This window comes from Aspergillus caelatus, assembly GCF_009193585.1.
Source record: "Aspergillus caelatus strain CBS 763.97 unplaced genomic scaffold BDV27scaffold_46, whole genome shotgun sequence".
Taxonomy (NCBI): domain Eukaryota; kingdom Fungi; phylum Ascomycota; class Eurotiomycetes; order Eurotiales; family Aspergillaceae; genus Aspergillus; species Aspergillus caelatus.
This window is the reverse complement of record NW_022475309.1, coordinates 138,488-156,173: the sequence shown is the minus strand read 5'-3', so window position 1 is coordinate 156,173 and position 17,686 is coordinate 138,488. Positions and strand designations below refer to the sequence as shown.

At 49.2% G+C, this 17,686-nt stretch overlaps 6 protein-coding genes across 6 annotated transcripts; 5 read left to right on the top strand and 1 right to left on the bottom strand.

The window, feature by feature from the left end:
* Positions 1 to 589: 589 nt before the first annotated feature.
* On the bottom strand, positions 590 to 3,998 carry BDV27DRAFT_143395 (mannose-ethanolamine phosphotransferase MCD4; the record flags this gene model as incomplete). Its single annotated transcript, XM_032070089.1, has 5 exons — positions 590 to 1,479; positions 1,586 to 1,694; positions 1,799 to 1,937; positions 2,013 to 2,200; positions 2,256 to 3,998. 5 exons carry the CDS (start codon positions 3,996 to 3,998, stop codon positions 590 to 592), a joined length of 3,069 nt encoding a protein of 1,022 aa, XP_031929853.1.
* A 2,439-nt stretch (positions 3,999 to 6,437) lies between these two features.
* BDV27DRAFT_86660 (protein-degrading AAA family ATPase MSP1) lies at positions 6,438 to 8,278 on the top strand. The gene is made up of 2 exons (XM_032077822.1): positions 6,438 to 6,696; positions 6,749 to 8,278. Exons 1-2 carry the CDS (start codon positions 6,631 to 6,633, stop codon positions 7,934 to 7,936), a joined length of 1,254 nt encoding a protein of 417 aa, XP_031929852.1. The 5' UTR covers positions 6,438 to 6,630; the 3' UTR covers positions 7,937 to 8,278.
* A 570-nt stretch (positions 8,279 to 8,848) lies between these two features.
* BDV27DRAFT_86644 (putative LysM domain protein) lies at positions 8,849 to 11,086 on the top strand. Its single transcript, XM_032077821.1, has one exon. The coding sequence runs from the start codon at positions 9,117 to 9,119 to the stop codon at positions 11,013 to 11,015; it is 1,899 nt and encodes a 632-aa protein (XP_031929851.1). The 5' UTR covers positions 8,849 to 9,116; the 3' UTR covers positions 11,016 to 11,086.
* Positions 11,087 to 11,720: 634 nt separating this feature from the next.
* Positions 11,721 to 12,216, top strand: BDV27DRAFT_155660 (uncharacterized protein; the record flags this gene model as incomplete). Its single annotated transcript, XM_032072188.1, has 2 exons — positions 11,721 to 11,961; positions 12,044 to 12,216. 2 exons carry the CDS (start codon positions 11,721 to 11,723, stop codon positions 12,214 to 12,216), a joined length of 414 nt encoding a protein of 137 aa, XP_031929850.1.
* Positions 12,217 to 13,542: 1,326 nt separating this feature from the next.
* BDV27DRAFT_155659 (glycosyl hydrolase family 79 C-terminal domain-containing protein) lies at positions 13,543 to 15,359 on the top strand (the record flags this gene model as incomplete). Its single annotated transcript, XM_032072187.1, has 5 exons — positions 13,543 to 13,715; positions 13,772 to 14,079; positions 14,136 to 14,477; positions 14,564 to 14,891; positions 14,963 to 15,359. 5 exons carry the CDS (start codon positions 13,543 to 13,545, stop codon positions 15,357 to 15,359), a joined length of 1,548 nt encoding a protein of 515 aa, XP_031929849.1.
* A 738-nt stretch (positions 15,360 to 16,097) lies between these two features.
* Positions 16,098 to 17,369, top strand: BDV27DRAFT_86614 (alpha/beta hydrolase). Its single transcript, XM_032077820.1, has 3 exons — positions 16,098 to 16,751; positions 16,812 to 16,968; positions 17,033 to 17,369. Exons 1-3 carry the CDS (start codon positions 16,244 to 16,246, stop codon positions 17,283 to 17,285), a joined length of 918 nt encoding a protein of 305 aa, XP_031929848.1. The 5' UTR covers positions 16,098 to 16,243; the 3' UTR covers positions 17,286 to 17,369.
* Positions 17,370 to 17,686: the final 317 nt, after the last annotated feature.

Here is a 17,686-nt window from a genome sequence, read left to right as displayed (position 1 = left end):
CGATATCCAACTTCTTATTGCCACCCACCTATCACCGGGCACCTTTTCCCACACCCTCGCAGTCCATTCCCAAGACGGGATAGGATCCTCCTCCCTCCGCACAGACGTTGACCGCACTCCATACCGAAAGTCCTCAAACGGTGTTATTAGAACCCGAGCAAAGCCTCATTCGCCGTTCCTGACAGGTAGCACGATTGGCACGCTGGAATCCAGGCGGTTGGCTCCCCGCAATCTCGCTTCGGGATCTATTCAAACCTTAAGGCTTTTGGTAAGGGTGGTTTCGGAGAGTTTGGCGGGAGTTGGGGACTTTGCACTGATGACTGACAGGTACGAGCGCTGGGGGTTAGTCACGTTAGTGGTCTAGGCGCTGACACCTTCAGATTTGAATTGCGTCATGTTTTAGCTTGTGATGCCTCGGCTAACTGAGATCTGCATTCCTTTTGGTTACTTACAATGCATGCTTATCAGACCGCTCGCAATGGCGTTCGATGCAGATGGATCGCAGTTAAAGTCGTATCGTTGCATAATGTATTAAGGTAATAATAAAATGTAAAAAATCTATCTATATGAGAATTATACAGAATATCTTCTATGAACGGGCATCCGGGTCCGCCTTGGCGGTGATCCCCACGCGTGTGGTATTCTCCCCGGATTTATCAGAATCTGGAGAATGCCCACACGCCACGGACCCATTGACAGCTTTCGCAACTGCGGATCCGACGGTGGTGCCGGCGTGTCCAAAGTCCACTCCACTGATGAATAATTCACTTAAAAACTCCAGGACTGCCACGAAGGTGCACAGGAAACTGGCAATGCAGAAGTGACTAATCGTCGTGCCAATCTCCAGCCAGGATCCTTCGTCACGGACCATGTAGAAGAAGTTTAAGGTCATCACGTCGGAGATGGACATCACAACCATGAACAGAGCGCTGGGGGCCACCTCCAGTCTGCGGTTGAGGATGCCCAGGTTGGCGCTGATGATCGCAAAGGGGATCAGAAGCTTCAAGATCAACAACGCGCCCTGAGTAAAGGGGTTAAAGATCGGGATAAGTCGGTACACACTGTCCAGCGAGAAGGACGATACAGATGCGATATTTCCGGTGCTGAAAAATCCCGACTGAAGGAGGAAAAAGAAGAAGAGCGCCACGCGTGCATCGGAGACGCTAAGCGTCCGGTATCGGTAGGGTTGCCCTTCGACTACCACAGTGTTTCCCGTACTTGGTTTCTTCGCGGGTATAGAGCCATTTGCCACACCATGATCCTGCTCCCTGGCTGGGGCCGCAGTATGAACGTATATGGCCTGCTCCAGCCGGACCCATGCCAATAGAGTCATGCAGAAGACAAAGTAAAATAAGCCTTCGTATGAGATGGTAAGGATAATGAAAATCGGAGAAAAGGTAAGGAAGATAACCATCAATCGGTGCAGGTAGTGACTGTTGGGATACAGACGGTGGAGAAACGGCAGCAGGAGCGAAGAAACTATATTTATTTTGTATCAGTATTAACATGTCTTTTGGTATCTGTTCAGGGATTGGGCGACTAATCAAAATAGCCTGAGAGATGGAAAAGAGGAGACCGCACTCACCCAAGATAGACCACCCAAGAACCTGGTTCCCAAGAGGAAGGCCCTGTTTGGCCTGGAGAGATGCTGCGCTTGACCGGGTCACAATCAAGGCCAGGAGAATCATACCAACCTAGACAGATTTAGTCACATCATCATAAAATGAAAGGTCCGAGAAGTTGTGGTTTGCACAAGCGGGGAATCTAATGTGATTGGCATTGACGAGGGATTCCATACCTGTGCACCCATAATAGTTCGCGAGCCGCAGCTAGAGACAGCTGGGTTTTGATCGGAAGAGGGCTTCTGTCCCAAGATAGAGCGTTCAAAGATAAGATATAGTAGACCCGTCAAGAACATCAACAGGGAACCGCAGGAACTGCGCGAAAAAAATAAGTCAGGTAAGTATATGGTTGAACGGAGGTGCACTATAACACTGGGGGTCATCTCCTACATCATCATCAAGTCCTCAACTTTGTTGGCAGGCAGGAGGGTAAAAATGCTCATGAGGAAACAACCGAGTGCCCATGATGCAGAAAGCAGCTTATGCCCTCTAAGGAACTTTATACCGTAGGTAAACGGCCAAAAGCCCCCAAAGATAAAGCAAACAGTGAAGACTTCTCGGTGAAAGTAGGATTGTACCTGTAGGTGGTAACTGTCAGCCGTAAACTAATGAGTGAGGGTTAGCGAAACGCACCAATGCCTCCAATACCCCAACATATAGCAACAACTGTATGGCGAATGCAAAGTATCCGCTTACAGAATGGACATGACCCAAGAGTATCTCACGACCAGCAAGTAAGGCTTTCCGCCGCGCGAAGACTTCTTCCCAAAAAAAGACGGGAAATAGCGCATAGAAGTAATACCTCCATGAAGAGCCCTGATATAACAAGATTGAGAAGAGAGCAACGAGGACAGATGAAAAGAACATGATACTGAACGTGGTGCGGTTCGATTCGGACTTTCCGTGCAAGACATGCAGATGAATTACTGTTGTCAGAGCGTACGCAATCCAACCCAGATACCCTAAGGAGACGATAGTTCTCAAGAAGAGCCAATCATAGGTTTGAAGGTACCGCAAGCCCTCCAACGCCGTAACTAAGAGCTCAGAGCTCAGTTGAATTGAGGCATCATAAGATTGGTTCGAAATTAGGGTCTTGATCCTTTCAAGACGCGCCTCCACGGATGTCTCGCCGCTATCCGCAAGAGGCTCAAATGGCGTATACCGTAACAATGCGTCCCGCTTTTGCTCTTCCTTGACACGATACATTTCAAGAACTCCCTGCGCGTTCGCAAGCGCAGCCAACGCCTTATCTTTAGGACTGGTATCTAAATACCCGAGGGGCAATTGTCCAACGGAATTGGTGGGAAAGTCAAGTCCAACCAAATAGGCCATGAGGGCAGCGACATCTGCCTGCGCAACATCATTTCGGTGAACGCTATCAAGACCCCAGTCTGCTGAAACTCCATCTTCATGTCCGGATATGCTTCCCTCGTGTGTGTACCTGGGACTTGCAACACCAGAGCCCCAAACAACGAGCGGAGTTCTAGTATTGTCAGGATGACCGTCACCATGGCTTCCCCAATCGCTCATACCATGATCTGCGGTGAATACAAATGACGTCTTGCCATCGCCGTAGAAATCCTCCACAAGTTGCGTTATTTCCTGCACACCCTTATCCACTAGCTTGATATTGCGCAGGTATTCCTTCGAATAGGGACGGTAGGAATGACCAGTAGTATCTAGACCAAGAAGGTGCAAGAAAAAGACCAGTTTATCTTCTCGCAATTTCGCATCTAACTCCGGGTTTTTCTTTGCTGATGCGAAGAGCTCCTTAACTCTATCAAAAACCCAGATGTCAAGCTTGGTTGCATCAGCCGAGAAGTCTTCCGCTTCTTCTCCGTATGTGTCTGCGTCAATCCTTCCGGGAACGGCGCCCTCCTTGAACATTGGAAGAATATCCGGGCTTCCCCAGCTCCATGTATGCCGGCTTCTATTGAAGACGCTGTCGAAGTCCACTGGATTGAGTTTCCAGCCCGTCGTCACTGCCGAAACATCCTCATACAACCCCGCGATAAGCGCAACATGGCCGGGTCTCGATTCGGTGGGAACTCGCGTGTGGGAGATGCCGAAGGTTCCGTGAGAGAGAGCGCGGGATCGAATGAAGGGTGCAAGGTAGATCGGTTCTTCGTTTTCGAGATCTGCAGGTACATCTGGGTCAGGTAATGCTTGAAACGCCTTATCAGCGCGCAAGCCGTCCGCCACAAATAGGACCAGACGTTTGGCCGGTGCCGCAGCACTGGTGCCTCTCTCCACGCCGAATGATCTCATGCCACTAACAATCGGACTGACAAAGTATATGTCAAAGATCGAATAGGCGTACATTAGGTGGAAGACCACCGCGAGGGTGAGAAACCCAACGCGGCCGACACGCGCCATGGTTTCTTTTGCTAGCCCCGTATCAATTGATGGATAAGAGTCCGTAGAAGAATATCGGCTAATCAGACAATTGAATAAAAACAAAGCCGGCAAGAAGAAACAAGTGAAGCGACGGGGAGCTGACAAGCAGACAGCAGCCTCAAAGTGATCTTCCGATGAAAGATGGCACTTTTCCGCGTCCCTGACACCTTGAGGAACTTGGGGATGCCCGCAGCCAATCGGAGGTCCTCAATACGGCACGGCAGCGGGCTACGGTAGACGGCACCAACGGGTTCCGCAATTGCCCCTGATATATACTACTATAGTACTGGGCGTACCAAACTTCTACACGTCCACCGAGGTTTCCATTATCTCATACCCGTATATGTTTGTACATGCATACGTAAAAGTCGATCATCCAAATTAACACTTAACTCCCTATCCAGATACCTTCCCCAAGGACGATGCGCCGTTACACTGCCCTTACTCCTACTATGCAAAACGGAGCAAGGACTGAACCCATAATCAAAAGCAAAATGATTGCACGAGTAAAAACCAATTCCACAGGGAGTGTGCTTAGGAGTGGAGGAACGGTAAAAGGTTATCAGTTACCAGTGCTCGTCCGCCGTTTTGTGAGTGCGTCAATGACTCTGGTATAGAATTTCGACGCTTGCTGACGAACGAAAGTGATATCCACCGTTAAATATTCAGGAAGGATATCGATCAATTCGCGATCTCGATTCTCATCCAAGAGTGGAACATACTGAAACTCTGCGTTCTCAAAATTGGCTGACGAAACGTGCGGTACGGCCAATTTAAAGTGTAGCGCTGTCTCTGTATTAGAGTATTTCTGGTGCAGTTGGAGATTAGATACTCACTTCCGTTAATACCCGTTTGGATACAATCATACAGATTGTCGGAGTCTCCCTTCTTCACATCACGAATAATCAAACCAGTGAGATCAGTGTAAAGATCCTCCTTGAGCTGTGCAAACTGAGCTGCTTGCGCGGCTTCAGCACTTGCTGCGGCATTAGCACGGTTGTTACCGCCCTTGATGGCACTTCCAGGGACCTTGGCGGCAGCACTCTCTAGACTCGCTGCTGTATTCCGGGCAGCTGCAAGCTTGGTCTGTAAAGCTTTGACCTCAGTTTGAGCGGAAGAGAGCTGACTGGTAGCGTCTTGAACTTGCGATTTCATTTGAGCAATTTCTGCATCTCGCTCCTGTAACTGTTTTTGTAGTGTCCGGCTCTGTTGACCAAGCGCTTTTTGCGCCTCCAGTTCTGCCTTCAGGCCAGCAACCAAGTTGTTCGAAGCTAGGAAAGTGAGCATATCACTTCTTACGCGGGGGAAGCAGGGATCCACAAACCATTCGTCATTGCTTCGCATTGTTTCCGTAATTTTTCCATATTGGCATTTGCTTCTACCACGCCTATCTCTTTGAGGGTTCGGTAGCGACTTTCCAAAGTATCGTACTTTTTAGTGAGTTCCCCGATCTTGCGCCTTAACTCCGGCTCCGCGTTAGGTTTCTGTGGCGAACCTTGTAGAGGACGTTGAGTAGATTGTCGACGCTTAGCTGGTGACATGGAGATACGGCGAGATTCCACAGGTTCCTCCTGCAGAAAGGTCTCCTCAACAACATCGGGCGCGGCTTTTTCACCTTCTGACACCTCCTCTTCCGGTTCCGACTGAGGATCAGCTTTCCGCCGTTTTTTCGTGGATTGTTCAGCCTCTTCATTGCCCTTTACCGGTGACTTATGTTGTCGCGTACTCCTCGGGGTATATTGGAATTCGCCATCAGTCTTGACTTGCTTCTCAGCAGTTGCCTTACGTCGTCCGCGGGTGGTTGTAGGCTTGGCAGATTTCGCAGACCTAGTCGACCTAGTAGCAGGTTGCGATGCGACTAGCTCATCGTTAGATGCAGGCGCGCTTTCCGGAACATGGGGACCAGCGTCTTCCCCCCCCTCCTCTGGTTCCTTCTGCCCCTCTAACTCTTGGTTAACAGATTGCAGTGAGCCTCTGCTACCCCTTGGTCTCCCCCTTCTTGTGCCCCTTTTAGGTGCAGCCTCCAGAGCCTTGGATGGCGCAGCTGTGGTATCATTTTTTGATTGGATTGGTGGTTTGAGCTCTGCCGACTTCGAGCGAGGCCGTCCTCTCTGCTTCTTCGTAGGGCGCTCATCGTCGCGTGGTTCCTGAGCCTGCGTCGCGTCCTCGTTGTCGGACTCTGTTAGATTCGAAAGTTTGGCCGCGGCCTTTCTCTTCGGTGGCATTGCAAGAATGTATATTTATATATTTTTATACAGAACAGGAGAAAGAAAGAGCACTGCGCAACACTCGTATCGTACACAATGATTAGCACGACAACAAACTTGGACGAATGATCACCGGGCGCGTCGGTGGGACCTTCTCCGCCTACTACACCGCAAACCAACCAACAGGCAATGAAGCATGTGACGCTGTCGGCAAAGCCACGGCTCCGATCAGCGCCACAGCTGCTTTGCCGACCCGAGTAACATTCAGCTGGGTTCGTCGCATAATTTATCTTCATCCCGCTGTTGGCCTCGAGTACTTCGTTGCAACTGCATTCCTGAAGCAGAATCGTGCTCTATTCGCCATAATATAATCATTCGTTGATATTGAGCGCAGTTGTATCGCCATGGCTTCAGCGCGCGGTCCGAGATGGCAGCAATTCTTACAGGAATTGGTGATGGTTGCCGGCACTGTCAGTCAAACTTGATCCCCTGGTGTTGCTTGGACTAACAAAATATGCTCAGTCGGCATCTGCCTACTTCCTCATTAGATACCTCCTATCTCGTCTTGATTTCGACCCAGAAAGCCAAAAGAAAGAGGAGCAACGACGTAAGTCGGCTGCTATTCTACGGAGACTCGATGGAGGAGAAGAGTCGGATGAAGATTCACCACGCAGAGAAGGCAAGCGGGGACGGAGACAAAAGCGCGGAGACCTTGCCCTCAACCAATACGAACAAGCGATCGCAATGGATGTTGTTGCCCCAGACGACATTCCCGTATCATTCGAGGATATTGGAGGCTTGGACGAGATCATCGAGGAGCTGAAAGAGTCTGTCATCTACCCACTAACCATGCCTCACCTCTATTCATCTACATCTTCACTCCTTACAGCCCCGTCGGGTGTTCTGCTGTATGGTCCTCCTGGGTGCGGAAAGACTATGCTTGCCAAAGCGCTTGCTCATGAGAGTGGAGCATGTTTCATTAACCTACACATATCAACTCTGACAGAGAAGTGGTACGGTGATTCGAATAAGTTGGTCAATGCAGTCTTCTCTCTAGCCAGGAAACTGCAGCCTTCCATTGTCTTCATTGACGAGATAGACGCTGTGCTTGGTACTAGGCGGAGTGGGGAGCACGAGGCAAGTGGTATGGTTAAGGCAGAATTCATGACCCATTGGGACGGCCTTACGTCGGCGAACTCGTCGGGTGAACCCCAGCGGGTTGTTGTGATGGGAGCAACAAACCGCATACAGGATATCGACGAAGCCATTCTCAGGCGGATGCCGAAAAAGTTCCCGGTCGTCCTTCCTCCAGCACCGCAACGACTTCGAATCCTTAGCCTTGTACTTAAAGATACCAAGGTAGACCGGGAGAATTTTGACCTCGACTACCTTGTTAAAGCCATGGCCGGCATGTCAGGCAGTGATATCAAGGAAGCCTGTCGTGATGCAGCTATGGCACCAGTTCGAGAGCTCATTCGTGAGAAAAAGGCTGCTGGTCTCCAAATGAATACCGTCGACCCCAAAGAGGTCCGTGGTCTTCGAACAGAAGATTTCTTCACACGTGCTGGGGGTGTTCGGGTTATTCCCCCGCCTGCACAGCTGCAGGCGTCCATAAAGGCTAGCTCGGAGAAAGAATGGAGTACAGAGTCTGAGGCGACATCTGAAGTTGACACACGGCCATCTGCTGAAATGGCGGAGCCGCCGGAGTGAACTGTCTGAATCTCGTGTACTTACCGTGATAGTCGCCTGTCTTGTATACAGCACGAAGGGAATGGCGTTCTGTGTTTTTGAGCATATTACCGGATATTTAATGGCTTCGTCGGATATGGCTATCATATGTGGCAATTCCCACCCCATCCTGGTTAAGAAGTCTGAATACTGTTTATAGAGTATTTTTGATGGCTCCTCTGTCTTTGGTATTATCTTTAGCGGAATCTCCCAATGGATTAGATGAACGAAGTTTCACTATATATTAGACAGGATAAGAGTATATCTGGTGCATAGAGAAGCATTTGTTATGCAATAAGTCATGTTATTAGGGTTGGCGTAAGCCATTGCACCACAAATGGAGGGAATTCGCCGATCTGCGGCTGGTCGGGCAATACGGTACCGTACATCATCCAGCGGTGGCCAACTGGAGGCAGAAAAGCAACCTAGGTATGGGTATGATAAGAGCATGACAAGTTCGACTGGGAAAGGATCACCTCTTGCCGATCGAATGTTCCGAGCACAATTTTTGTCTTTTTCTTTCATGTCGCTTCCTAGGTTTCTCTACCTCTTTTTTTTCTTTCTTTTTCTTTTTTTGGGGTCACTCCCTTTCTCTTAATTTTTCCCCTTGGCAGAATCCTGAATGACCTATCTAATCTCAGCGGGCGCCTTACAGTCCCCATTTTCTTAACCTTTTACATAAGACTTGGACCCGCCCCGCCGTGAGTGGACGACGTCTGGACTTGCTAGACTTGCTACTAAACTCGGGGGCAGTCGTCATCACAAAGGAGGTTAAACCACTAATTTACCCTCTTCCCTGCCGCATCCCGCGCGCCCCAACTAACTAATCCGCAACCCCCCCATACTCCCTGCTCAGCTTTCGATTGTTTCCCCAGTTCGATGTCCCTGATTCTCTGGACTGTGCGTCATACCGGACTCCAATTCACAGTGTGAAGATCATCATTTATTGGACGGATTGTTGAATTTCACCTACCCTAGCACGCTAGAACGCCGCTTAAGGACACGGATGCGATAGGGACGGAGACTGGATGACGAACGTTGTGCTATAGGGCCTTCCCATGGCGCTTTGCGTTTGGCGATCATTCACCCAGAGTTTCTTTCCCTTAGAAGAGCTGATGACATTCTCTTCCCTCGGATATAATCGTGATTATCGTCGTCAGGGATGAGTTCCAGTACCAGCTTTGCCGACACCCTCAGCCCTGGGACAAATGGTACGAACGCCTCCCGCAGGTCCACCTCAACCGTGCGATCACGCCCTCGCCGTTTGGTATCGTTTACCGATGATGACGAAAGTGATAATGGAAGGCAGCTGGAACCCTCTGGGTTGTCCACCACCCTGTCCTCGGACCTCCCAGTGCCTCGGTCTCGCGGTGCCACCCCGTCACCCTACACCTCCCGCGGAGTTTCGCCAATGCCCATGAGACATCCTTCCCGTGTCATATCTTCGCCTGGCCGCGGTGCGAGTAGCTCGTTAGGTGGATTCAGCTATACTGGCAAGAATCAAGTTAACTTCGCGGAGTCGTCGCGAGCCGCCGTTGACTTTCTGGATGCGTCTTGGTCATCGTTACAGAGCTTGGCCTCATCTGTGTTGGGAAGTGATACTGCACGGCCTGCCACCAATGGAGCGGCGCGGACACATGCCAGGAAGCCCTCGCGCCCCGATTCATACATGGGAAATCCGTCGCGGAACGTGACACCCTCGTCGTGGGGCCCAGCAGCACCGTCTACCTCCGCAATTGGTGCTGGAACTAAGGAAGAACGGCAAGCTTTTGTTCAGGCAAAGAAAAGGGAAGCATTGCTACTAGCGGATACAGAGACGAATGGAAGTCTCAATGCGAAACACAAACGACGTGATTCTAGTGATCGAACGGGCCATTTGACAGCAGGTTCGAACCAAGACGAGGAAGCTCTGGCGTACGTACATCATGTCCAGCCGACGGACAGTATAACGGGGGTAACGATACGCTACGGTTGTCAGCCTGCGATATTCAGGAAGGCGAATGGATTTTGGCCCAGCGATAGTATTCAAGGTCGGAAGACAGTTCTTTTACCAGTTGATTCTTGCTCAGTCAAAGGGCGACCCATTCGGCATGACCTTAACCTGGTGGACGCTGAGAGTTCCAGGCGTGACTATCTGGAAGATCCAAGTGGGAGCTCAATAGCTCCGAGTACGGTTTCAGGGCCTCGCGAACAATCTGAAGCAATCCCGAATGCTCCCTCAGAGGTGGAAGCTGACCAAATATGGAAACACGAGTCCTGGGTCCAGATTGACGGCTTCTCTGCGCCTATAGAGATTGGCCGTGTCCCACGCAGGGCGTTAGGCTTCTTTCCGCGCTCAAGACGGAAGTCTGTTTCCTATACTGATTCCGAGAGTCCTTCATTCTCTGGACGCGAGAGAACGCCAACATTATCCTCGACTTCTTCAACTATTGAACCTCAGCCTTCGCGCGATACACCTATCACCGGAAATAGACCTCACGCGGACTCGTCAGGGTCACGGACATCAGCCAAATCTAAGCCTGCCGTGCGCCATCAACGTCAACGCAGCAATATACAATTAGCCGGGCCGGGAGTTGGCACCCTTGATCGTGACACAATGGCTCCTGGGCCGGCTCTCGACGGTTTGAGTAAATTCTTTGCCCAGCATCTACCGAACCTAACCCCCACTCCTACTCCACCGAAATTTCAAGATTCCACCGAGTATACGACTAATGCCGTGTCCAACACTCCCACCGGCTTGGATAATATAGGTGGTGCAGTCGAGGGTTGGGTTAGGAAGATGACCAGCCGAGCAAAGGCTGGGTTTAACGAACTGCAGCAGAGCACACAAGGCCACCAAATAAATGGCACAGCCCATCGACCTTCGAGGCGAGGGGTGGGAGACCTGATCGAGCTTAATGATGGATTAGAATCTCGCGACAGCTCAAAGATACTGAGACCTGAGTTCAACCGATCCGGGACAAGTCTTCACGACGGGAGCTCAGTGAGAGGCCGTTTCCATAGTCCTTCAGCAGGGACGAGCAGGACTCGTGCTACTGGGGACAGGTTCAAGGATGATTGATGTCGAATATAATATTGCTACATGGTTAACCTTGAAGGCCAAGTAGCCGTCTTTTCTTTTTCTCTCTTTTTTCCCCCTTTTCAAACATTTTTCTATCTTATTTTTGGCAATCCGTTCGGGCAGCGGCAACGATAGGAACCAGTTATAGTTTTGTGGGTCTTTGTGATATAAGATACCTGACCTTCCATGTACGCTTTATAGCATAGCGCGGCGCAACAGGAATATACTGTTGGCGAGTTGATGATACGTTGTAATTGGTCCTTGGATTATACAATTGGCTATTAGGATTGGTGTCTTTGCTGTGCTCACTCATTGTTTATTTAGCAACTTAGATTCCCTTTGTGTTTATGTATGGACTAGAGATGTCGAGTACTGGCATACGTTTGGGGGAGCATTCGGGGTATTAAGCATAACTCAATTCACTTGTCCATACAATTGGGGTCCTCTGATTATGTTCAGAACCACCGCGATTCTGCCGCATTTCACCGCCTGTCGTAGGTTGCCATCTCCTTAAAGGATAGCGATGCCCTGGTTGGGCTTGATCGGTCCCGGAGGGAAACAAGCCCGCAGAATCTGAGACCCCTAGCTTTACTGTCTTTGGTGTCTGATAGATATCTGGTCGTGGCTGATTTAATATCTTGGATGTCAGAGTAACCGTGTTTGGTGTGTTGTCTTAACGCGCCAATATATAATATTAGCACCGCCATGCCTCATCAAAAGACCACGCTTCCAGTCCTTCGGGGTACCACTACATCGGAGTCAGCTATCGGAGAGGAGGAAGATATGTTCCTTGACTTGGACTATCCTGAGCAACGAATAGAGCTTTTTGTGTTGTTGTACGGCAATCGTGGAGATATCGAGGACTGTGCCATATCACCTTGGCCTAAGTCGGTCAGAGACCTGCCGGCTTGGAGACGTAAACGAAGGGGTACAGGGCAGCTTCAACGTTTGTATCCCAATTTATATCAATAAATAGGGTCAGCAACCAGAGAAGCGAGCTCTCGTTACGTTCCACTTACCGTACATAGGGGAATCCAAATACCCCGGCAATGTGGACGAAAAGCTCCGCTGCGAAGCTGCAGCTTCCATTTGGATAAAAGAGCATTGCCCAGAGCTTCCAACGCCTCAGCTATGGGGCTTTGAACTTTTGGTGGCCAAAGTGCATCAGAGTTCAACTGATTACCACCTCTATCTTTTCTAAGACTATTTCTAACACTATGCAGTTTACGAAACTGAGAATACCCCCTTGACAACTAGGATCCCCTGGTATTTCAAAGGATACATATCGTGGCTTTCGGGTCTACTCCATTGTGTAACTATGTTTGCCATCGTCATCTAACTATGCTGGAAAGCGGATACTTGCTCATGGATTACGTTGGTAACTCGGATATGGAAATGCTATGAGAGACCTGCGACGAGGACTATCATTACCAAGACAAGAGGATCAACCTCTTCAGGGGTTTGTCCCGCATTATGCTTTCCTGAGCCAGATACCACTACCTCGTATAGGATCTTGGACACTAGGCCAGGATGGCGCCTCGCGACTCCCGAACCGCCCTCTTTTCAACTTTATCAATTAGAGAACGGTGGCATTCCCACCAATATCGGCCAGATACTGACATATCCAGCAACGGACACATACTATCTTGATCTTCTGGCTTGCCACGATAGCCGAATCCGACATCAGCCAAATTCACACAGTGATGAGGATGACGGTCGAGCACAGATGGCAAGATTAACTATCCTGTGGGCACTTCTACCCCGATTTACTGAATAGTTTGATCCTGACATGGTACTCAGACACAAAATTCGTGGCATATAGCGTGGAACCCACAGTGTCAATTTGCCCATCCCGAGGGTTGTATCGTACTGGGCTGCAGACACGGAAGTGATAGCTGCCAAGCTCCGAGGTACGGAAGAGAATTTACTGAGAAGATTGCATCAGCGATTTGAGGAAGCCGCTGTTATATTTGAAGATGAGATCAGCAGGACCCTTGATATGCTCACCTCGTCATTCTTCCTTTACATGCTCTGCCATTACTGTCTTCCGGTCATAGCCCCCTACGCCGAAGATGAGAGTCAGTAGTCCTGCGGGGTTGATGGTTCCTTGGATCAAATACCGCATGATAATCATAGTAAGGGTTCGAAAATGGGACAATGATACACTCACAATATCCACCTGGCACCTATCCTAGGCTCCCTAAGATGACGTTCCTCCACCGGGGCTTCAACACCATGGGGGTTCTTGAGTCTCGTACTGCCACAAAAGACGACGGCAATGAAAACTTAGTAAGGTAACTATATCGGCTTGACCCACTAGTTGTTAACGATATGTCTAGATTGCTGAAAGCCCGGCGGGGGCACTACCCCACACTATTCCCGGAGAATTTCTTCGTATTAAGCATAGATTTCCCCGTCAATCATGTTCCCGCTTCCATGTATCATAGCGCTAGGATGTCGAGGTATAAAAATGCACGTTGAAGAGGTAAGTATGGAAGTAAGGTTGTAGTCCAGGCTAACCATCATCATGGTGCTCACTAACCTCATTTTTCTGGCTACTACTACAGCGAAGTTCGTAACTGCACTGCCTTTGGAGAGTAACACGCCGCAATTGCCTCGCTCAGATGTGCACTTCAACGTCCAGCAAGCGGCTGCAGACGCAGTGCCTTTGAATAAACAACTGATGGGGCTGTCCATTGAGTAGGCTTCTGTTTCCATCTTCCACTGAATAAGACACTAACCGACCACCGATTCAGATTTGGGAACACAGTCGACTATTTTGGCGACTTGGACAATCCCAATGCCTTTTCAAAACAACTTCTACAGAATATCGTCGATCGATCTCAAAATCCAGCTATCCTACGCATAGGTGGCAATACTCAAGATCGAGCTAGCTTTTGCGAGAACTGTACCCAGACAATGAGTAGCCTCGTGCTAAACGACCCAAACGACCCGAAGGGGACCGAGGCAGTCAAGGTCACGTTCAACAAGAATTTATTCAATGTCCTGACGGACAACGTACCAGCTGGAACTCCGATCATTTTCGGGCTCAATTTTCGCAACAGTATGTATTTGTTCTTCCTGATATATGGGTTGCTGACAGCTCTCACCACTCCACAGACAGCTACAGCCTGGCTCAAGCTGAGATCGATGGTGCCTTCAAGTACATCGACCAAGATCTGGTTATGGCGTACGAACTAGGCAATGAAGTGAACCTCTATGGAGACTTTCGACCACCAGACTACGACGTGAATGATTATGCCAGTCAAATGCGTGAATGGATACCACGTCTCAGGGCTCGCTCGTCGGCTGCTTCGAGCTTCCAGTTCCCGTCATTTGCAGGCCCGGAATTATTCAAGCCGGATATGAGTATCTCGGAACTAGTGAGATTGGGCGTACCACAGTCTATTCCAGGAATTGAATACTTCTCTGTCCATGGCTACCCTTGGAACATATGCACGGGTATGTTTTCCTCATGCCCATGTTCTGTTGTTGCTTTCCCTTTCCCGTCATTATTCCGATTCTCACCTTCCTCCGAATTAAACCAGACGAAGACGCAGCCAAAGTTGACCTAAGAAACCTCCTCGACCACCAACAAACACTAGACCTCCTTGACCAATACAGCAGCCAGATATCTGCCGCGAAACCACTCGGAAAGCTGATGCACATGGGCGAAACAGGCTCGGTTGCATGCCACGGAAAGGACGGGGTGTCAAATACGCTTGGAGCAGCACTCTGGCAACTGGACTACGCACTCAGCGGAGCCACAGCTGGGATTGATCGATTCTTCTTCCATAACGGTAAAGGCGACTTCTACTATTCTACATGGGAGCCATGGCCGACGGAGACATCGCCGGTTCCCCATATTAACCCTACGTGAGTTTCCTGTAATGTCCACTTTAGATACGTTATGTTTTGCCCATAACTGACGCACAGAGGGAAAATAGATACTATAGCATGCTCTTCATTGCGGATCTCGTAGCAAATCTCAATGCTCCCAGGGTTGTGCCAATCACATCGCTTGATTCTAGTTCCGCTGTGCATTTAGCTATTTACGACAATGATAAGATCCAGAAGCTCGTTCTCCTGAATCTGGAGTACTTCAATGAGACAACTACCCGATCGAGTAGGGAGTTCAACGTTGCCTCTAGTCTTGGGTCCAATTTAAGGATCAGACGCCTGACGGGCCAAAGTTCCGATGCAAGAACTGGCGTGACCTGGGCTGGTCAGAGTGTCGATGGGAGCGGCGAGATCACAGGCGACTTGAACATTGAGAGTGTCTCGACTGGTATCGTGACACTGCTCGCTTCGGAAGCTGTCATAGTAGAACGAGGGTGGTCCTAGGACCTACTATATAACAGGAATCAAAATAAACTAGGCAATAAAAGATCATACAACGGGATATTCTTTGTATGATTAACTAGTGTTTATAATACCCGGTACTGATCTATATTGAATCACAATCAATTTACTAGGATATTACTAACTATAGAATACCTTGGCTAAACGAGTATACAATTCTTGTAGTTCAATAATAAAGGCCTAAATACTCACCCAAAGTTGTAAATTGGAGCGGAGGTGGCCAGCTCGGTGGTGGTGTACGTTACCAGTGGAGTCTACTAGTATGTAGTGCTTATAAGGGATATGCGTCCAGAACATCTCTATATTCAGTCACTGCATGCCTTCAACACTATGTGCCCCAGAAACGACCCTCCGTCATAGTTGGCGAGGATGCTAGTTCAAGTATTACAATATGAGTTCCTAGCCACTTCGACTTTCAGCACCGTCCATACACCTATCGCTATTGCCCTACCACACAGAGCGCCACAAAACGGCCTCAATGGCACCTGAAAATTGATCAAACTGCTCTTGGCTAATGATTTCATAACCAACACAGGCATTGTCGTAACTCACCACGCTAACCGTAGGAATAGCCTTTCAAATCTGGGTCGCCTGATTCTTGGCGCTAGGTGTGACCTCGACTTTTACTGTTAGGTATGCGGCAGTAGCCGATATAAGAACCTTTTGATTGGGAAGCTCGGCATCTCTTCCTGGGGCGCCTTAAAGACCAAGGGTGGCCTTAAACGGCCATGGGTGGTTTTTAAACGACCAGCCAGGACTTTAGAGCCTTCAGAAATCCTCAACTTTTATCTCAGTTCTTCTTCTTTCCAGCTATTCTCAAACCACCCTCCCCCCCCCACCAAAACACGCTGAAATCACTATACTATATGCCTCGTGAAACCATCGAATTCCAAACGGCCGACCATGTCACCTTGCGAGGCTGGTTCTTCCGTCCTTCAACAGAGGCATCGGAAACAAAGCTGCCTTGCCTTGTTATGTCTCATGGGTTCTCGGCTCTGAAAGAAATGGAATTGGACACGTTCGCGGAATATTTCATTCAAAATCTGCCCATCAGCTGTCTAGTATATGATAACCGAGGTTTCGGCGACAGTGACACCAAGGCAGGCCAGCCTCGTCATGAGATCCTCCCTAGTCAACAGACAAGCGACATATCAGACGCCATCACCTACGCACAATCGCGAGCTGACGTTAATCCAGATCGCATTGGCATCTGGGGAAGTTCTTACAGCGGCGGGCATGTGCTGTGGGTTGGAGCAGTTGACCGGCGAGTTAAGGTGGTGCTCTCCCAGGTTCCGTTTGCAGATGGGTGGGCAAATATGAACCGACTCATACGGCCTGATATGATGGAGGCAGTAAACAAAACATTCCAGGAAGGTATGAAAGTCACTCTAGGGGGTGGCTAATGCTTAACATTTTCACTGATTGTTACTTTAGACAGATTAGCTCGGGCCGCAGGGAAACCCGCTGCGATGATGAAAGTGGTAGATGAAGATCCGTTGAAACCATCTGCGCTTCCCACTCCAGATAGCTATCAGTTCTTTACTGCATGGGAAGCGAAGTCAAACTGGAAGAATGAGATTACGATGAAAAGGTAATCTCACAACGTTCACTCCACGCAACCTGATGGTCCCCTGACACTGACCTCTCTGATCCAGTCTTGAGGCTGCTCGCGAGTATTTTCCTTCAGCACATATCCACCGTATCGCACCAACCCCGCTGTTGATGACTGTGGCAGAGAATGATGTCATTACTCCAGTTGATCTTGCTCTGGAGGCGTTTTCTCGGGCCCGAGAGCCAAAGAAATTGCAGATCACTCCAGGAGGTCATTTTGATGGCTATACCGGTAAAGGCTTCGAACGCAATGCATCGGCCCAAGCGGACTTTCTGAAAGAACATTTGGTTGGATAGCTTCTTGTCATCATAGGTTTCTTCAATGATGTTAGTGGGAATACAATGCAACGCTTCTGGTTTGTATAAGTCCGAAGGACCTGCTACCAAAACAACTCAGAAGGGCTGGATAACAGAGTAAACAAAGAAGATCACTATTCCTGAGAAGGTCATAGTAAGGCACGTAAGATACATACAGCAATCTCTAAGTTGAGATTGGCAGACATTCGTTTATAAAGAAGTGATCTTGGACCACCCATAGCCCCATGCCGCCATGATGTAGTAGCTATTTTTATACGGTCCCTATGCCACGTGCCATTCAAAATTTATAGCACGAAAAGTCGAAGGCCCAAAGGAAAGAAAGTAGTGAGTGGTAGAGCACAGCACGATAGATACTGTGTTGATGGTGCCAAAGGAGGGCC

Bases quoted from the DNA above. Each gene is read 5' to 3' on its own strand.
- BDV27DRAFT_86644 (XM_032077821.1), top strand. From the start codon at position 9,117: ATGAGTTCCAGTACCAGCTTTGCCGACACCCTCAGCCCTGGGACAAAT.
- BDV27DRAFT_86660 (XM_032077822.1), top strand. From the start codon at position 6,631: ATGGCTTCAGCGCGCGGTCCGAGATGGCAGCAATTCTTACAGGAATTG. The intron at 6,697-6,748 runs GTCAGTCAAACT...AAATATGCTCAG, and splicing joins TGGTGATGGTTGCCGGCACT to TCGGCATCTGCCTACTTCCT.
- BDV27DRAFT_86614 (XM_032077820.1), top strand. From the start codon at position 16,244: ATGCCTCGTGAAACCATCGAATTCCAAACGGCCGACCATGTCACCTTG. The intron at 16,752-16,811 runs GTATGAAAGTCA...TTGTTACTTTAG, and splicing joins AAACAAAACATTCCAGGAAG to ACAGATTAGCTCGGGCCGCA. The intron at 16,969-17,032 runs GTAATCTCACAA...TCTCTGATCCAG, and splicing joins AATGAGATTACGATGAAAAG to TCTTGAGGCTGCTCGCGAGT.